This window comes from Hemitrygon akajei, chromosome 2, assembly GCF_048418815.1.
Source record: "Hemitrygon akajei chromosome 2, sHemAka1.3, whole genome shotgun sequence".
In the NCBI taxonomy this organism is placed as follows: Eukaryota; Metazoa; Chordata; class Chondrichthyes; order Myliobatiformes; family Dasyatidae; genus Hemitrygon; species Hemitrygon akajei.
This window is the reverse complement of record NC_133125.1, coordinates 93,292,686-93,308,151: the sequence shown is the minus strand read 5'-3', so window position 1 is coordinate 93,308,151 and position 15,466 is coordinate 93,292,686. Positions and strand designations below refer to the sequence as shown.

At 44.3% G+C, this 15,466-nt stretch overlaps 1 protein-coding gene across 1 annotated transcript in view; it reads left to right on the top strand.

The window, feature by feature from the left end:
* The window catches only part of LOC140714547 (low-density lipoprotein receptor-related protein 1-like), a 1,940,354-nt gene that overhangs the window by 990,652 nt on the left and 934,236 nt on the right, over positions 1–15,466 (top strand). The window contains exon 9 of the mRNA XM_073025830.1: positions 4,876–5,065. Within this exon, the coding sequence (XP_072881931.1) occupies positions 4,876–5,065 (190 nt within the window). The remainder of the gene's footprint in view (positions 1–4,875; positions 5,066–15,466) is intronic.

Sequence of the window (15,466 nt, the reverse complement as noted above, 5' to 3'; positions counted from 1 at the left end):
TATCATCAGTGGACCGGTTTGAGCAGTAGTTGAACTGGAAAGGGTCCAATGTAGCTTGAAAGGTCCATTACCAGCTGCTCAAAGCACTTCATGATTGTTGAATTCAGTGCCACTAGGCAGTAATCGTTTAGGCCATTTCCCATCGCTCTTTTGGGCACTGGAATGATGGTTCTGCTTTGAAGTCACCAATTCTATTTCAGAGAGATATTAAAGATATTCATTAAGACCTCTGTTAGCTGGGCCACACAGTCTCTTAGCATCTGACGAGGTATGTTGTCTGGCCCTGAGCTGTGCATGGGCTTCTCCTGGAAAGGGTCCTCCTCACTTAAGCTGCGGCCAGCCAAGGTGCCTGTTCCTCAGGAAGAGAGGGGGCTTTCCTCGATGTCACAAACATTCAATTGGTAAAACCATGCACAGAAAGCATTCAGCCTATCAGAAAGGGAGGCATCGCTGTTGTTGATACGCAGGCATACTTTTATTCCATTATGAATTGTGCACCTTGCCACATGCGCCTCGGGTCCCTGGTCTCACAAAAGTGTCTTGGATTTTCCAAGTCTATTCACGCCTAGTCTTCCTGGCATGAAAGAGCGTGGCACTTGCTGTTCTTAGTCATCCTGTCCCCAGATCCCTAAACAATGCATGAACCTCTGCAGTCAGCCATGGTTTCTGGTTTGTCCTGGCAGTGTAGTGTTTAATCACGGTAATGTCCTCAATGCGCTTTCCTATGTAGCCAGTCACTGATCCCGGATATTCATCAATATTGATGTGATGATCGTAGGTAGCTGCCTCCCTGAATACGCTCCAGTCCGTGCTATAGAAACAGTCCTTCAGCACTGAGGTGGTAAATTGTGACCAGGTCCTCTTCTCCCTGTGAACCGGTTTGGTACGTTTCACCAGTGACCTGACTGCAGGGATTAGCAAAATGGCTCTGTAGTCTGAGAATCCAAGATGAGAGTGGGGTGCAGCCTTGAGAGAATATATTCTCTCCTCTGGTTGTGAAGTTGACATGCTGGTTGAATTTTGGCAGGACTGTTTTTAAGTTGGCATGACTGAAGTCACCAGCAACAATGAAGATATCACTGGGGGAGTGACTTTGGGGTTACAGATTGTGCCACAGAGCTCCTGCAAAGCTTTCCTAGTACAAATTTAATGGTTTAATAAAAGAACGGTTTATTTTGAAGGAGGCTAGGAAAATAAATGATAAGGGGATATATGAGAAATTTGTAATGAGGCAAAGAGCAGAGATGGAGCCAGCTCACTGGGGTGAGTGTACACCCTACTGTTTTCATTTCCTGTTATCTCATGGCTGCTGTTTACCCAATTTGAACTTTTTGAACTTTTTGTTGCATCTTTTCAAGTCTGCACTTGTGTTTTCTTTTTCACAGAGCACTAAGCAAACCTTAGAAAAAACCGATATGTGCTCAAATGCACTTATATATTTTTTTCACACAGCTCCATTTCTCTTTCATTTACAGAGCTCTATTTTATTCTGCCACAAAGCAAAGATTTATTGAAAAAGATTCCCAGTTATTTTTTGTTGCAATCATTTCGTTTTCTTCTCCTGTCACCAAGACTATCAACAGTGCAAGTAGGTTGGTTTTACTAATGAGATATGACTGCTCTAAGTGCTCAGGTCTGTAACCCAGGTGCATTGCTAAACATAAATTAGGTTGAAATTATTGATAATATGTCACATCTGATGCAGAGATATAATAAAAAACTAGATGGTGGATGTGTTTTTGTACATCAGCTCAACTGACATTGTGCATTCTGAGAAAAGGAGCATTTATTTTCAAGTCTGGGTTATTTTGTGTTTAAGTTGATTCACTGACATCTCTTAGAGTAATGCAAATCTCAGTAAACTAAAAAAAAAACAAAATCCATAAATCACACCTTGTAACAATCTGTATATCTGAGGAGAGCATGTACAAACCAACGTGAGTTGTGATTTAAGACTTTATACTTCGCTGCTTCCAGCAATCCAGATTCAAAGTTGTACTGATAAAACTGTCACAGGAAAAGAAATTCATAAAATTTGTAGAATTATTCCAAAATATATGCAGAAAATACTTTATCAACATTTTTTAAGACTTGTTCCTACAGCTGAAAGTGAGTAACAGAACCGAATTATGAATATATTTAGGATTTCTGATTTGTGTTATACCTTGTGTGAGGTGTCAGTGCTACAGTAGGCCCACTATTCATATCATAAAGGAGGAGAGGAAAATGATTTTCTGGGTTAATTGATTAGATTAGATTAGATTAGATTAGATTCAGCTTTATTGTCATTGTGCCGAGTACAGATACAAAGCCAATGAAATGCAATTAGTATCTAACCAGAAATGCAAAAGAATAGTATTATTTACAAAATAACTGCAAATACTACAGCACACAAATATAGAAGTACGGAGACAGTCCAATATGAGTGCAATACTGCTTAGCGCTGTGATGTGAGGTTCAGCAGGGTCACAGCCTCAGGGAAGAAGCTCTTCCTGAGCCTGCTGGTGCGGGAGCGGGGACTCCTGTAGCGCCTACGGGATGGGAGGAGAGTAAAAATTCCATGGTTAGGGTGAGATGTGTCCTTGATAATGCTTTTTACCCTGCCTAGGCAGCGTTTATGGTAAATGTTCTCAATGGTGGACAATTGGGTGCTAATAATCTGTTGGGCAGTTTTCACCACACGCTGGAGTGCTTTACGGTCTTATACGGGACAATTGCCATACCACACTGAGATGCAGTGATGAGCATGCTCTCAATGGTACAGCAGTAAAAGTCCGTCAGTATCCTGGGATAGAGATGAGCTTTCTTGATGCTCTGCATGAAATAAAGGCGCTGTTGCGCCTTTTTGATCAAGATGGAGGAGTTCAGGGACCAGGTGAGATCCTTGGAAATGTGGACACCAAGGAATTTGAAGCTTGATACCTGCTCCACTACAGCTCCGTTGATGTAGAGGGGGACATGAGTGTGGCTCCCAGTATGCCTGAAGTCCACAATGATCTCCTTGATTTTCTGGGTGTTAAGGGCCAGGTTGTTGTCGGCACACCACGCAGTCAGGTGCTGGACCTCATCCCTGTAGGTCATCTCATCATCTCCTTTGATCAGGCCAACCACTATGCTGTCATCTGCGAACTTGATTATGGAGTTAGAACCATGAACAGGAACACAGTCATAGATGAAAAGGGAGTACAGAAGAGGGCTCAGCATACAGCCTTTAGGCATGCCAGTGTTCAGGGTGAGAATGGAGGAGGAGAGGTTGTCAAACTTAACAGATCGGGGTCTGTTAGTCAGAATGTCCAAGGTCCAACTGCAGAGGGATGAGCTGATACCACTCTGGCGAAGTTTGGCGATCAGCTTGGAGGGGGTCACAGTATTGAATGCTGAACTAAAGTCAATGAGCAGCATTCTGACATAAGAGTTGGGGCTGTCCAGGTGGGTCAGGGCAGAGCGAAGTGCCGTGGAGATGGCGTCCTCTGTTGACCTGTTGGTGCGATAGGCAAATTGATGGGGGCCCAGGATAGTGGGCAGACAGGATTTCAGATGTGATAGAACCAGTCTCTCAAAGCACTTTGCAATGATGGGGGTGAGTGCAACTGGGCAGAAGTCATTCAGTCCCATGGCAGTGGAATGCTTCGGCACTGGCATGATGGTGGCAATCTTGAAGCTTATGGGGCCAACTGCCCTGCACAGACTCTGAGCACATGGCCAGGTATTCCATTGTTGATAGAATCCATTCCTTTTTGCTATCCACAGGAGTTTGTGAAGCATTCTTTGCAAGACTGCACAGGAGTAGTGTTTTAGACCATTGTCACTCAAGGTGGTTTTCCAAGCACATGCTTCATTTCATTGAACATGGATGGATGAGGTACAGGATGGCCATCAATTTTATTTGATAGTAGCACATCCTGCTCCTGCAGTTTTTATGCACTTCATGAATTATTTTGAACACAAAGAATTAATGTTAATTATTGAAACACCTTTTGAAGATAGAGTTCTGTGGAAAATGTTCCAAAAGCTGTCAGAAAACCCATGTTAAGTAGAAAATGCTGTTAATAACCATAAGAGCCTGAGGCCTAGGAACAGGATTAGGCCAATGCCTCTGCTCACAACTCCATCGATCCAGGGTCAGTCCTGATTTTCGGTGGCATATATGTGGATTTCTCACTGTTACTGCATAAGTTTTCTCCCATGTCCCAAAGTTGTGCTGTATGTTTAATTGGCACCTGCATGTTGCTTCTTTCTGTAAGTTAAGAGGCAAATGGATTAAAGAAAAGTGAGAGAGAATAAATTGGAGGAGCAAAGGGCCATTTGGAGGGGCTGGGGGTGTAATAAAAAGGATGCATCTGTGGTTAAAAAAAAATAGCTGTCTCTCACAGAAGGTAAGTAAATTAATGAATTCTGTTCTCCAGTAGATGCACTTGTTGGAATAGTACAGTTTGCTTTTGTTGGCAACAGATTATTGGTCAATTCTGCATTTCTGACAAAGCTTTCCAACAGTTTTAAGTTTCACTCTAGAAATTAGCCGTACATTTCTCTAAAAAAAAGTGATGAAGAGAAAGTAATTATGTTTGAAAAAAATATATCTGGGTTCTAATATGAAACATCTGTTCAATAAAAATGTTCTACTTCATATATTACTTTGCTTTTTGATAGTTGTTCCTACAAACCAATTTTAAAAGTAGAGTTGGATTGGTTGGATTGAAATAATCTGTATTACATGAATTTTATAACCCACCCATTTGTTGCTCAGCTATTTCAGCTTAATCTTTGAAATGGTAATGGTCATACAAAATGGACGAATGACAGTGGGCTGTTATGCAATAAATTATCCACCAACAACTTAACAGATGTTAAAACTAAGCTATATTTTACTTGCAGGTTCGACATCTTTACAGTTTGACAGTGTTTGAAAACTTCATTTATGCCATCAACTTGGATAATTTCACTGCCAAGTACAAAGTAAGCGTCACAAAAATAAACAGATTCAATGGCACGGACATCGAAACACTAGCAAAGCTGGAGAATGGTGGAGTTGTACATGTCTACCATAAACTAAGACAACCATTGGGTAAGCCTTTATATTCCATTGCATAATTTCTGCTGTCTGCACCCTAACTTTGTTCTCTGTTCTCAAATATCTTGGAGGGTATTTTTTCACAATTTGTTTTTAGACCCAAATTCACTCTGTGGTATCATTCAACCATTCTAAAGTAAGTTTAGAGTTAAAAATTGAGCATGGATCACACCTAATTAATGCCTGGTATTGTATGTATATATAAACGCACTTCTGAAAGTAAATTCTGTTGGAAGTAATGGGACCATGTTTTGGAAGGTGTTCAATTCAAAGTTCAAAGTCAATTTATTATCAGGTATGTATGCAATATACAAATCTGAAATTCATCTTTCCCACAGTTATGAAACAAAGAACCATGGTACCAGCCCTAACAAAGATAAACTTCAAACACCCCTCCCCTGCACTCGCGAAAAAAAAACATGCAGACAGCAACAAAAAAAATGAGTGAAAACACAGAATATAAAGCACAAAAAACACATTTCAGTACAGTTCAGCTCAATGTTCATTATCTGCCCTGATTTGAAATTTGCCCAAAAGTCATAATAAAAGGAGAGTGACCAGAACCAGAACTAGAAATAGAACTGAATTAGAGTCCAAATCTACAGTCCACATCAATTAAATCTTGTTCTGTTATTATCCACCGGCGGTACCAAGGGAGAAGGATCACTCAAACGCAAGGACCTCAGGAAAGAGAGATTATAATGTAATATTATACAATATTATGACATGCACCTAATGCTAGTGACTACGAGCATATTCCAATACTGAAATTGCACCCTTCCCGGTGGACAGGAATCCACAAGACAGCATTACTGAAAACAATAGTTTAAAGTCAACCTGATGTCTGCAAGTCCACAAATCTACATGGGACTAGAGGCCAGAGGCAGCCTGTCCTGATTTGGAGGTCTTTGGGTGGGTTGGAGGGAAGAATAGGGTTTGTTTTGCTTTGGTTGTTTCGTTACTGTTGTTGTTGCATGTGCTATTCTGTGAACATGCTGAGCATGCTATGTTGGCACCAGAATGTGTTGCGATGCTCAAGGACAGCACACAGCACCTCCTTAGTTCGTGTTTGTTGCTTAACACAACAACACGTTTGAGTACATGTGATAAGTAAATGAATCTGAAACTGAACCTGACCCGCCTGTTTAGAAAAGGTGAATATGGAAACGGTACATAACCACTGGATTTTATTTTGAGGAGATTTGTGTTGCATGGTCTAGCAGGATTGTTGGAGAGCTTGTTGCTGTCCCAGGTGAATGTTTAAAGTTGTCATTAAACACAGCATTATCCATCACCCAAATTTGGCTTCAAGGTATATAGTGGAAATGTTGAAAATATTGAAAGGTTTTGTAAAGGTAATTCCAGGTAACATTTTTGCAACAGGTTAGAAAGTTGTGTGCTGGAATCTTTAACTCAAAGTCATCACTAAACAAATGAGAAGTGAAGGTAAAATTGAAACCTTTGTGAAGAAACAGGATAAAATAGGTGAAGAATTTTTTTTTTCACTTAAAATGATTCACGGAACTAGTAGAGAATGTAAATTTAGCTTTCTCAGAGATCTAACACAGAAATAATGTGTCAAATGACCTCCATCAGTTCTGTAAAATGGTATTATTCTGTTTCAAACTGAATTTGCAATTCATAATGAAGGCAATCATATCTCCCTAGGATGAATTTGCACTGATCAATTCAGATTCCATCAAAGAAATCCATTACATATGCACATAGGAATAGAATGAACTTCTGTGTAATATATATTCACCTGTTTTCTATATGCTAACTAAGTATTCCTATCACTAAGTGTGTGACTGCAGAACATTCGGCATGTGTAGCTAAACTGAAATAAAGGACTTTTTTTTGTAATATTTTACCCAATTCCCAATAGTTGTGGAGTTCTTTGAACCCCAGGCATATAATAGTTGAATACACGGTTCCCAGTGTTAGAGAAGAATTTCTTTCACTCTCATTAAAATTTCAAAGAGCCAACACATCAGTTATACCCGCAGAGAATTTGTTAGTGTGGGTGAGAAGTTAGCATGGAGTGAGTTCCAGTGTGCAAGGGAGATGTACTAGGGCTGGTGGGAGGTGAACACTGGAATTATTCCAATGATTCCCTGTAGTGTAGAATGCAGTGAAAAATTAGCCCTCTCTATAAATTTCAAGTTGAAATATGGTGAAAAAGGAGATGAATAAAATTCTGGTGAGGACTACTGTACTTTGGTCATGTGAGGATTATATTCCCTTCAAACATCCAAGAGAGGATGTTTGGGTAAAAGTCATAGGCTTGACTCCCCAGTGACAGAAACAGAAAATGCAAGGATGACCTGCCCTAGGTCATTGCGCAATAGCTACAGGCACTTACTGGTTAGCATCTCATCTTTTTAAGTTACCTGATTTACACATTCAATTTGGAAGATGTGTAACTTGGGTGCAAGTGAAAATGCGGCAAGCAAGAGAGTTCCTAGAAGCGTGGCTTTCCGCAAACATTTCTGTGAACAAACGTATCGACCTCAATCCTATTTATGAGCTGATGCCGGCAGAATTCCAGACCACAAGACATGAAGTTTGCCACACAGCCAATCAGCGATGAGGTTTCTTCCCCATATCACAACTGAGTTTCAGAAAGGACATCCAACAGCTGATTGAAAAATATACAAAGACCAAGCATTTGGAGGGCACGCCACATTCAACAGCGCACTGACAACATCTCCTCATATGGTGATGAATTGTTTGCAAGTAAATTGCCAAGATCAGAGAACCACTCAACCCAACCATAATAATCAATGCTTCACTGCTTGCATCATGAGACTGCTTACTAGTTTTGTGAAAACAAGTAATTTAGGATATTCTGAAGGGGTTTGGAAGAAAGCTACCATGGTCATAATGAGTGGCAACTTAACTTTCTGCATGAAAAAAGATTAGATCCTTGGGGATGTTGGGGAGAGGAAAGTGGTATTGGAAAGGAAGATCTGAAGATTGAAGTCTTGATGCTGGGAGGGGTGGGAGAGATGGAGGAGCATGCTCCTGTGAGAGAGTGATGTAGGTGGAACTGTCAACCTGATGGTTGTATACAGGTTCCACATCTTGGGCAGGATGTGTAAGGGATGGCTCTAACATCAAGGCCTTTAGGAGCATACCCAAAAATTTAGGGCTATTATCATGGTTGGGCAAGTTTCTCGAGGCCTAGTGTGAAAGGGCTTGATTTTGCATAATATTGGAATAGTAATCAATTTAAAAAACATGGTTGATCAACCATTTATGAAAGGAACTTGTGAAAAAAGGACAAAATTTCAAAATGCTGCTGAATAAGAATAATAGGGTAAATTGGAGACAAGGTTTAGGGGAAAAACTCATCTTTGCAAAAGGCTGTATTGTAGCGGTGTGCTACACACAGCGCTGGAATAACGACACGCAGACTGTGAGTTGCAGTTGCGTAAAAACTTTATTCAAACTTCGCGGCCTCGCTTTTAAGCCTTCCCGTTTCTACCCTCCCCGGGCGGGAATGCATATTCACAGTCCCTTCCCGTGCGCGGGCTTTTCCCCTTGCTGGTGAAAAAGGCCTGGCACCCTTTTTGGGGCCGGCCTCTCTGCTGGTGCGCGCCATTTTGTGAGCCGGTTCGAGTGCGCTGGAAAGTGGGTCACAACATAACCCCCCCCCCCCCCCAGAACCAGTGATACACCCCCCCAATGTCCACAGTCTGAGTCGGTCTCTGTTTGGGAGGTCTGCCTCTGCGCCGCGGTGCCGGAATCTCGACCGGCTGCGCCAAGTCCACATGGGCTGGTTTGAGTCAGTCCACTGTGAAAACCTCCGCTTTCCCCCCAATATCCAGCACAAATGTGGACCCGTTGTTCCTGATCACCTTAAACGGCCCCTCATAGGGCCGCTGTAGCGGTGCCCGATGCCCGCCCCGGCATACAAAAACAAACTTACAGTTCTGCAGGTCTTTGGGTACGCAGGTCGGGCTCTGTCCATGCTGTGAAGTGGGTATGGGGGCCAGGTTACCGAGCCTCTCACGTAGTCTGTCCAGGACTGCTGCGGGTTCTTCCTCCTGCCCCCTTGGGGCTGGTATGAACTCTACAGGGACAACCAGGGGTGCGCCGTACACCAACTTGGCCGACGAGGTGTACAGATCCTCTTTGGGTGCCGTGCCGATTCCGAGCAGGACCCAGGGAAATTCATCCCTCCAGTTAGGTCCTTTCAGGTGGGCCATGAGAGCCGACTTCAGGTGACGGTGGAAACGCTCCACTAGTCCGTTCGACTGTGGGTGGTAGGCAGTTGTGTAGTGCAGCTGTGTCCCCAAAAGGCTGGCCATAGCTGACCACGGGCTGGAGGTGAACTGGGTGCCTCTGTCGGAGGTAATGTGGGTCGGTACACCAAAGCGAGATACCCAGGTGGCAATCAGTGCCCGGGTGCAAGATTCGGAGGTGGTGTCGGTGAGCGGGACTGCCTCTGGCCATCTTGTGAACCGGTCTGTGATAGTTAGGAGGTGCTGCTTTCCTTGTGACACTGACAGGGGCCCCACGATATCCACATGAATGTGGTCGAAATGCCCACGGGTGGGGTGGAACTGCTGCGGCAGGGCTTTGGTGTGTCGCTGCACCTTGGCCGTCTGGCATTGCATGCACGTTTTGGCCCATTCACTGACCTGCTTGCAGAGTCCATGCCAAATTAACCTGTTGGAGACCATCTGGATGGTTGTCCTGATGGAGGGGTGCGCTAAGTTGTGAATGGAGTCGAAAAATCGCCGCCGCCAGACTGCCGGGACGATGGGGCAAGGTTGGCCGGTAGCCACGTCATACAGTAGGGTCCTCTCACTTGGGCCTATGGGGAAGTCTTGCAGCTGCAAACCAGGGACTTCAGTCCTGTAACTAAGGATCTCATCGTCAGCCTGTTGCGCCTCCGCCAGTGCTTCATAGTCCACCCCCTGGGACAGGGCCTGGATGGTAGGTCTGGATTGTGCGTCCGCCACGACGTTGTCCTTTCCCAAGATATGCTGGATGTCCGTCGTGTATTTGGAGATGTAGGACAGATGTCACTGCTGGCGGGACGCCTTCGTTAATGCAAAGGTGAGTGGTTTGTGGTCCGTGAACGCGGTGAAGGGCCTACCTTCTAAAAAGTACTTGAAATGCCGGATTGCCAGGTATAGCACCAACAGTTCCCGGTCGAAAGCACTGTATTTGAGCTTGGATGGTCGTAGGTGATTGCTGAAAAACGCCAGGGGTTGCCAGCGACCCTCGATGATTTGTTCCAGCACTCCACCAACTGCCGTGTTAAATGCATCCACTGTGAGGGCGGTAGGGACGTCTGTTCTGGGGTGCACTAGCATCGTGGCGTTTGCCAAGGCTTCTTTGGTTTTAACAAAAGCAGCTGCAGCCTCTTCATCCCAGGTAATGTCCTTGCCCTTACCCGACATCAGGGTGAACAGGGGGCGTATGATTCGGGCTGCTGAGTGGAGGAAGCGGTGGTAGAAATTCACCATACCCACAAATTCCTGCAGGCCTTTGAGTGTGTTGGGTCGGGGGAAGTGGCGGACTGCGTCTACCTTAGCGGGCAGAGGGGTTGCCCCGTCCTTAGTAATCCTGTGGCCCAGGAAGTCGATGGTGTCGAGCCTGAACTGGCATTTGGCCGGGTTGATTGTCAGGCCGTGCTCACTCAGTCGGGCGTAGAGTTAACGGAGGTGGGATAGATGCTCCTGACAACTACTGCTGGCTATGAGGATGTCGTCCAAATAGATGAACGCAAAGTCCAGGTCGCGTCCCACCATGTCCATTAGCTGCTGGAACGTCTGTGCGGCATTCTTCAGGCCGAACGGCATTCGGAGGAATTCGAAAAGGCCAAACAGAGTGATGAATGCTGTTTTGGGGATGTTGTCTGGATGCATCGGGATTTGATGGTATCCCCAGAGGAGGTCTACCTTGGAAAAGATCCTTGCGCCATGCAGGTTTGCTGCAAAGTCCTGAATGTGCAGCACAGGGTAGCGGTCCGGTGTTGTAGCCTCATTCAGTCTGCAGTAGTTGCCGCATGGTCTCCAGCTCCCTTTTGCTTTGGGCACCATGTGCAGGGGTGAAGCCCATGGGCTGTCGGACCACCGTATGATCCCCAATTCCTCCATCCTCTTGAACTCCTCCTTCGCCAGTCGGAGCTTGTCCAGGGGAAGCCTTCGAGCACGGGCGCGGAGGGGTGGTCCCTTGGTCGGAATGTGGTGCCGTACTCCATGTCTGGGCATGGCTGCCGTGAACTGCGGTGCCAAAACTGATGGGAAGTCCGCCAGGACTCTGGTGAAGTCGTTGTTGGAGAGCATGATGGAGTCTAGGTGTGGGGCTGGCAACTTGGCTTCACCCAGGGAGAACGTTTGAAAAGTCTTGGCATGGCCTAGTCTCTTCCCTTGCAGATCAACCAGTAGGCTGTGAGCTCGCAAAAAATCCGCTCCCAGGAGCGGTTGGGCTACGGCGACCAGTGTCAAGTCCCACGTGAACCGGCTGGAGACGAACTGTAGCCGCACCGTACAGGTGCTGTAGGTTTGTATTGTGCTGCCATTTGTGGCCCTCAGGGTGGGTCCCGGTTCTCTGTTGCAGGTGTCGTAACTCATCGGAGGTAAGATGCTGATCACAGCTCTGGTGTTGACCAAAAAGCAGTGTCCCGACTGTTTGTCCCAGCCATACAGGAGGCTATCCTGCTGGCCAGCCGCTGTAGCTATCAGCGGTGGCTGGCCCTGTCGTTTCCCAGGAACTTGCAGGGTGGTCCACAGTGGCGGTCTCCTGTGCCCCACCGCTGGTGGTAGAAGCACCATTGTTTGTTGGCCTCCTCACCCCTGCCCCTGGGGTTAGTGGGCTCTGCAGCCGGGCCTGGTCTGGTTTGCTGCCGGGAGCGTGGCCTGGTGATCTGTGTGACGGATGCCCCACTCTCCTTCTTGGTTTTCCACAGCACGTCTGCCTGGGCCACCACCTTCCAGGGGTCGCTGAAATCCGCGTCGAACAGCAGCAGGCGTACGTCCTCGGGCAGCTGCTCCAGGAATGCCTGCTCAAACATGAGGCAGGGCTTGTGTCCTTCAGCCAGGGCCAACACCTCATTCATTAATGCCGACAGTGGCCTGTCTCCCAAACCATCCAGGTGCAGTAAGCGGGCAGCTCGCTCGCACCGTGAGAGTCCAAAAGTCCTTATGAACAGGGCTTTGAATTCTGTGTATTTGCCGTCCTCCGGGGGCGACTGTTTGAACTCCTCAACCTGGGCGGCTGTCTCCTGATCGAGGGAGCTCACCACGTAGTAGTATCGTGTGGAATTCGAGGTTATCTGCCGAATGCGGAATTGGGCTTCTGCTTGCTGGAATCATAGGTGAGGTCGCAGCGTCCAGAAGCTTGACAGTTTTAACGAAACTGCATGAACAGATGCGGCGTCGTTCACCTTCGGTCCAAATATTGTTTGGGCCATTGGGGTCACCAATTGTAGCGGTGTGCTATACACAGTGCTGGAATAACGTCACGCAGATGGTGAGTTGCAGTTGCGTAAAAGATTTATTCAAACTTCACGGCCTCGCTTTTAAGCCTTCCCATGTCTGCCCTCCCCGGGCCAGAATGCTGTAGGGGGGGTGCATATTCAAAGTCCCTTCCCGCGCGTGGGCTTTTCCCCTTGCCGGTGAAGAAGGCCTGGCGCCCTTTTTGGGGCCGGCCTCTCTGCCGGCGTGCGCCATTTTGTGAACCGGTTCAGGTGCGCTGGAAAGTGGGTCACCACAGTATCATGTTACAGTAAAGAGCATGGGATCCTGAACTTTATTAAAATTACCAGAGATCTTTCATCTTGTCAATATACTGTACAAGTAGACAGTGTGGATAAGAAGACATACTTCTTGACATCCTTTATTCTTCGGGGGGCTGAGTAATGCTGCAGCCCTATAAAATTCTGATTGGACCACACTTGGAGCATGGTGTTCAATTCTGGTTGCCTCATTATAGGAAGGATATGGAAGCTTTAGTGAGGGTGCAGATTCAGAATCAGGTTTAAAATCACTGGCATATGTCATGAAATATATTGCTATGTGGCAGCAGGACATTCCAATACATAACAGTAAGTATATAAGTACATGTATTTATATATATATACACACACACACACACACACACACACACACACACACACACACACACACACACACACACACACACACACACACACACACACACACACACACACACACACACATACATACATGTACATATTACAAGTCTACATGTTTATGAGGAGCACAGATATAGTGGACAGTCAGCGCCTTTTCCCCCCAGGGTGGCAGTGGCCAATACCATAGCATATGCATTCAAGGTGAGTGAGGATTGTTTAGGAGGGATGTCAGATGTAGGTTTGTACTGAGAGTGGTGGATTCCAGGGTGGTAGAAGAGGCTGATACAACAATGATGTTTAACATAGTCTTAGATAAACACATAGCTGTAAGAAAAAAATGGAGGATTATGGGCAATGCAGCAGGGAAGAGTTAGTTTTATTGTGGAGTAGGTTTATACAAGTCAGCACAATATCTTAGGCCAAGGGCCTGCAACAAATTTGATCATCCTTAGGAGTCAGACTTCATAAAATACCATTTCTAAATTATGAATCTCATAACTGATTGGCAAAGCCTTGTTTTCAGAGTGAACAAAAACTTAACTTAATATCCATGCAGGGGTGTTGAACTTTTGAAGGTAGGGAAAGAAGATTAGTTTTTACTATCATGAATTAAATTGGTATCCTAAGCCTTTCCTAACTGGCCACCACTGTGCTCACAGTTGTGTTCATTCAAGCAAAACTCTAACCGTGGGGATGTTTAACTGAAAAATCAAACACAGTGGACGTCATTTGGATATCTGAGCTTCGCATTTGTACATTTTAAAATACCAACAACTGATCTAATTACTAACACAGTTAAGACAATTTTAAAATCAAAGTAAAATTACAGATGCTGAAATCTGAATGCTGGAGATGACATTTCAAGTCAGAGATCCTTCGTTCGAGCATCCTTACTCAGATTCAAATTCGCTGATTGATGGGAATCCTGAAATGTTAACTCTGCTTCTCTTTCCACTGACTGACCTAATCAAAGTTTCCAGCACTTTTTATATTTAGAACAATTTGAACATGTATTTTCAAGTTCCACATCACTCTATTAATTCTCTATGGTAGTTCTCCCAAGACTGGTAACAAATGTTCAGAAACTCTATGCAAAATTAAAATTGTTTATGTTTGATGTATCTGAGTATTACAATCTATTTATTTTAAATTATTATTTGAGCTTTCATTTAAGTGAACTTATTGAAAGATCTTGTCAAGAACATGGTCTGTTAAAATAGTGATCATTCAAAAAACAAAGAAATATAATACATTTACTTCTTATTGCAGTTCATGTTAGACTTTTTAGGATAGTAAATTTGATAGTAGACTTGATAGTAATGTTAGAGTCAATGGTCTCAGAATTACATCTCGGAAGTAAATGAATGAATGTCTTAAATAGTCATATGAATTTCTGCATAAATTTATGAATGGTTATTATACATCAACTTATTGAGTTGAGATTTTTGTTTAATTTTACAACATTTTTGTCCGATGTATCATTTTAAGGAATTAGACAATTCCAATATTCAGTGCTCTGCAATGAAGGAGAATTCCGTTTACAGCTTTCTATTAATCTTTTAAGAAATTGCTTATATTTATTACTGTAGATTTTCAGTATGACATGGTCTTCAGCGGATCTGTAACATGGGTGAATCATCAAGATATTGTGACTTTTCAGCAGATCATATGACTGAAAACTTGCTGAGCAGAGTACAAAGTAGAAATATTTATATTGATATAAAATGATTTGTAAATGTTGGAATAAAGTGAAATATTATTTAAAATGAAATATAAGCGCCAAAGAAAATGGCAAAGAGAGAAAAATCCTCAATACTAGCTAGGTTTTTACGAACTGAAACACTCCATCAATAGGTTTCAATAGGTACATTTAATGTCAGAGAAAGGTATACAAAATTCATCCTGAAATTTTTCTTCTTCGCAAACATCCACAAAAACAAAGGAGTGCCCAAAAGAATGAACAACAGTTAAATGTTAGAACCCCAAAGCCCCCCACTCCCCTTCCCGCACATAAACAGCAGCAAATCAATGACCCTTCCCCACCAGCAAAAAGCATTGACACCCCCCACCGAGCACTCAACCATGCAGCAAAGCATCAATAAAGACACAGACTTGCAGTACCCTAAAGACTACTCGTTCACCCAGTATTCGACATACCACAGGCTCTCTCTCCCTAATAAGAGATGTCCCTATTTCACAGTGAGAGGAGAGACATAACAAAGTAACATGTAATTTCAAGGAAAAGATAACCGGGGAGGGTAAGAATAGGATGAATTAGCAGA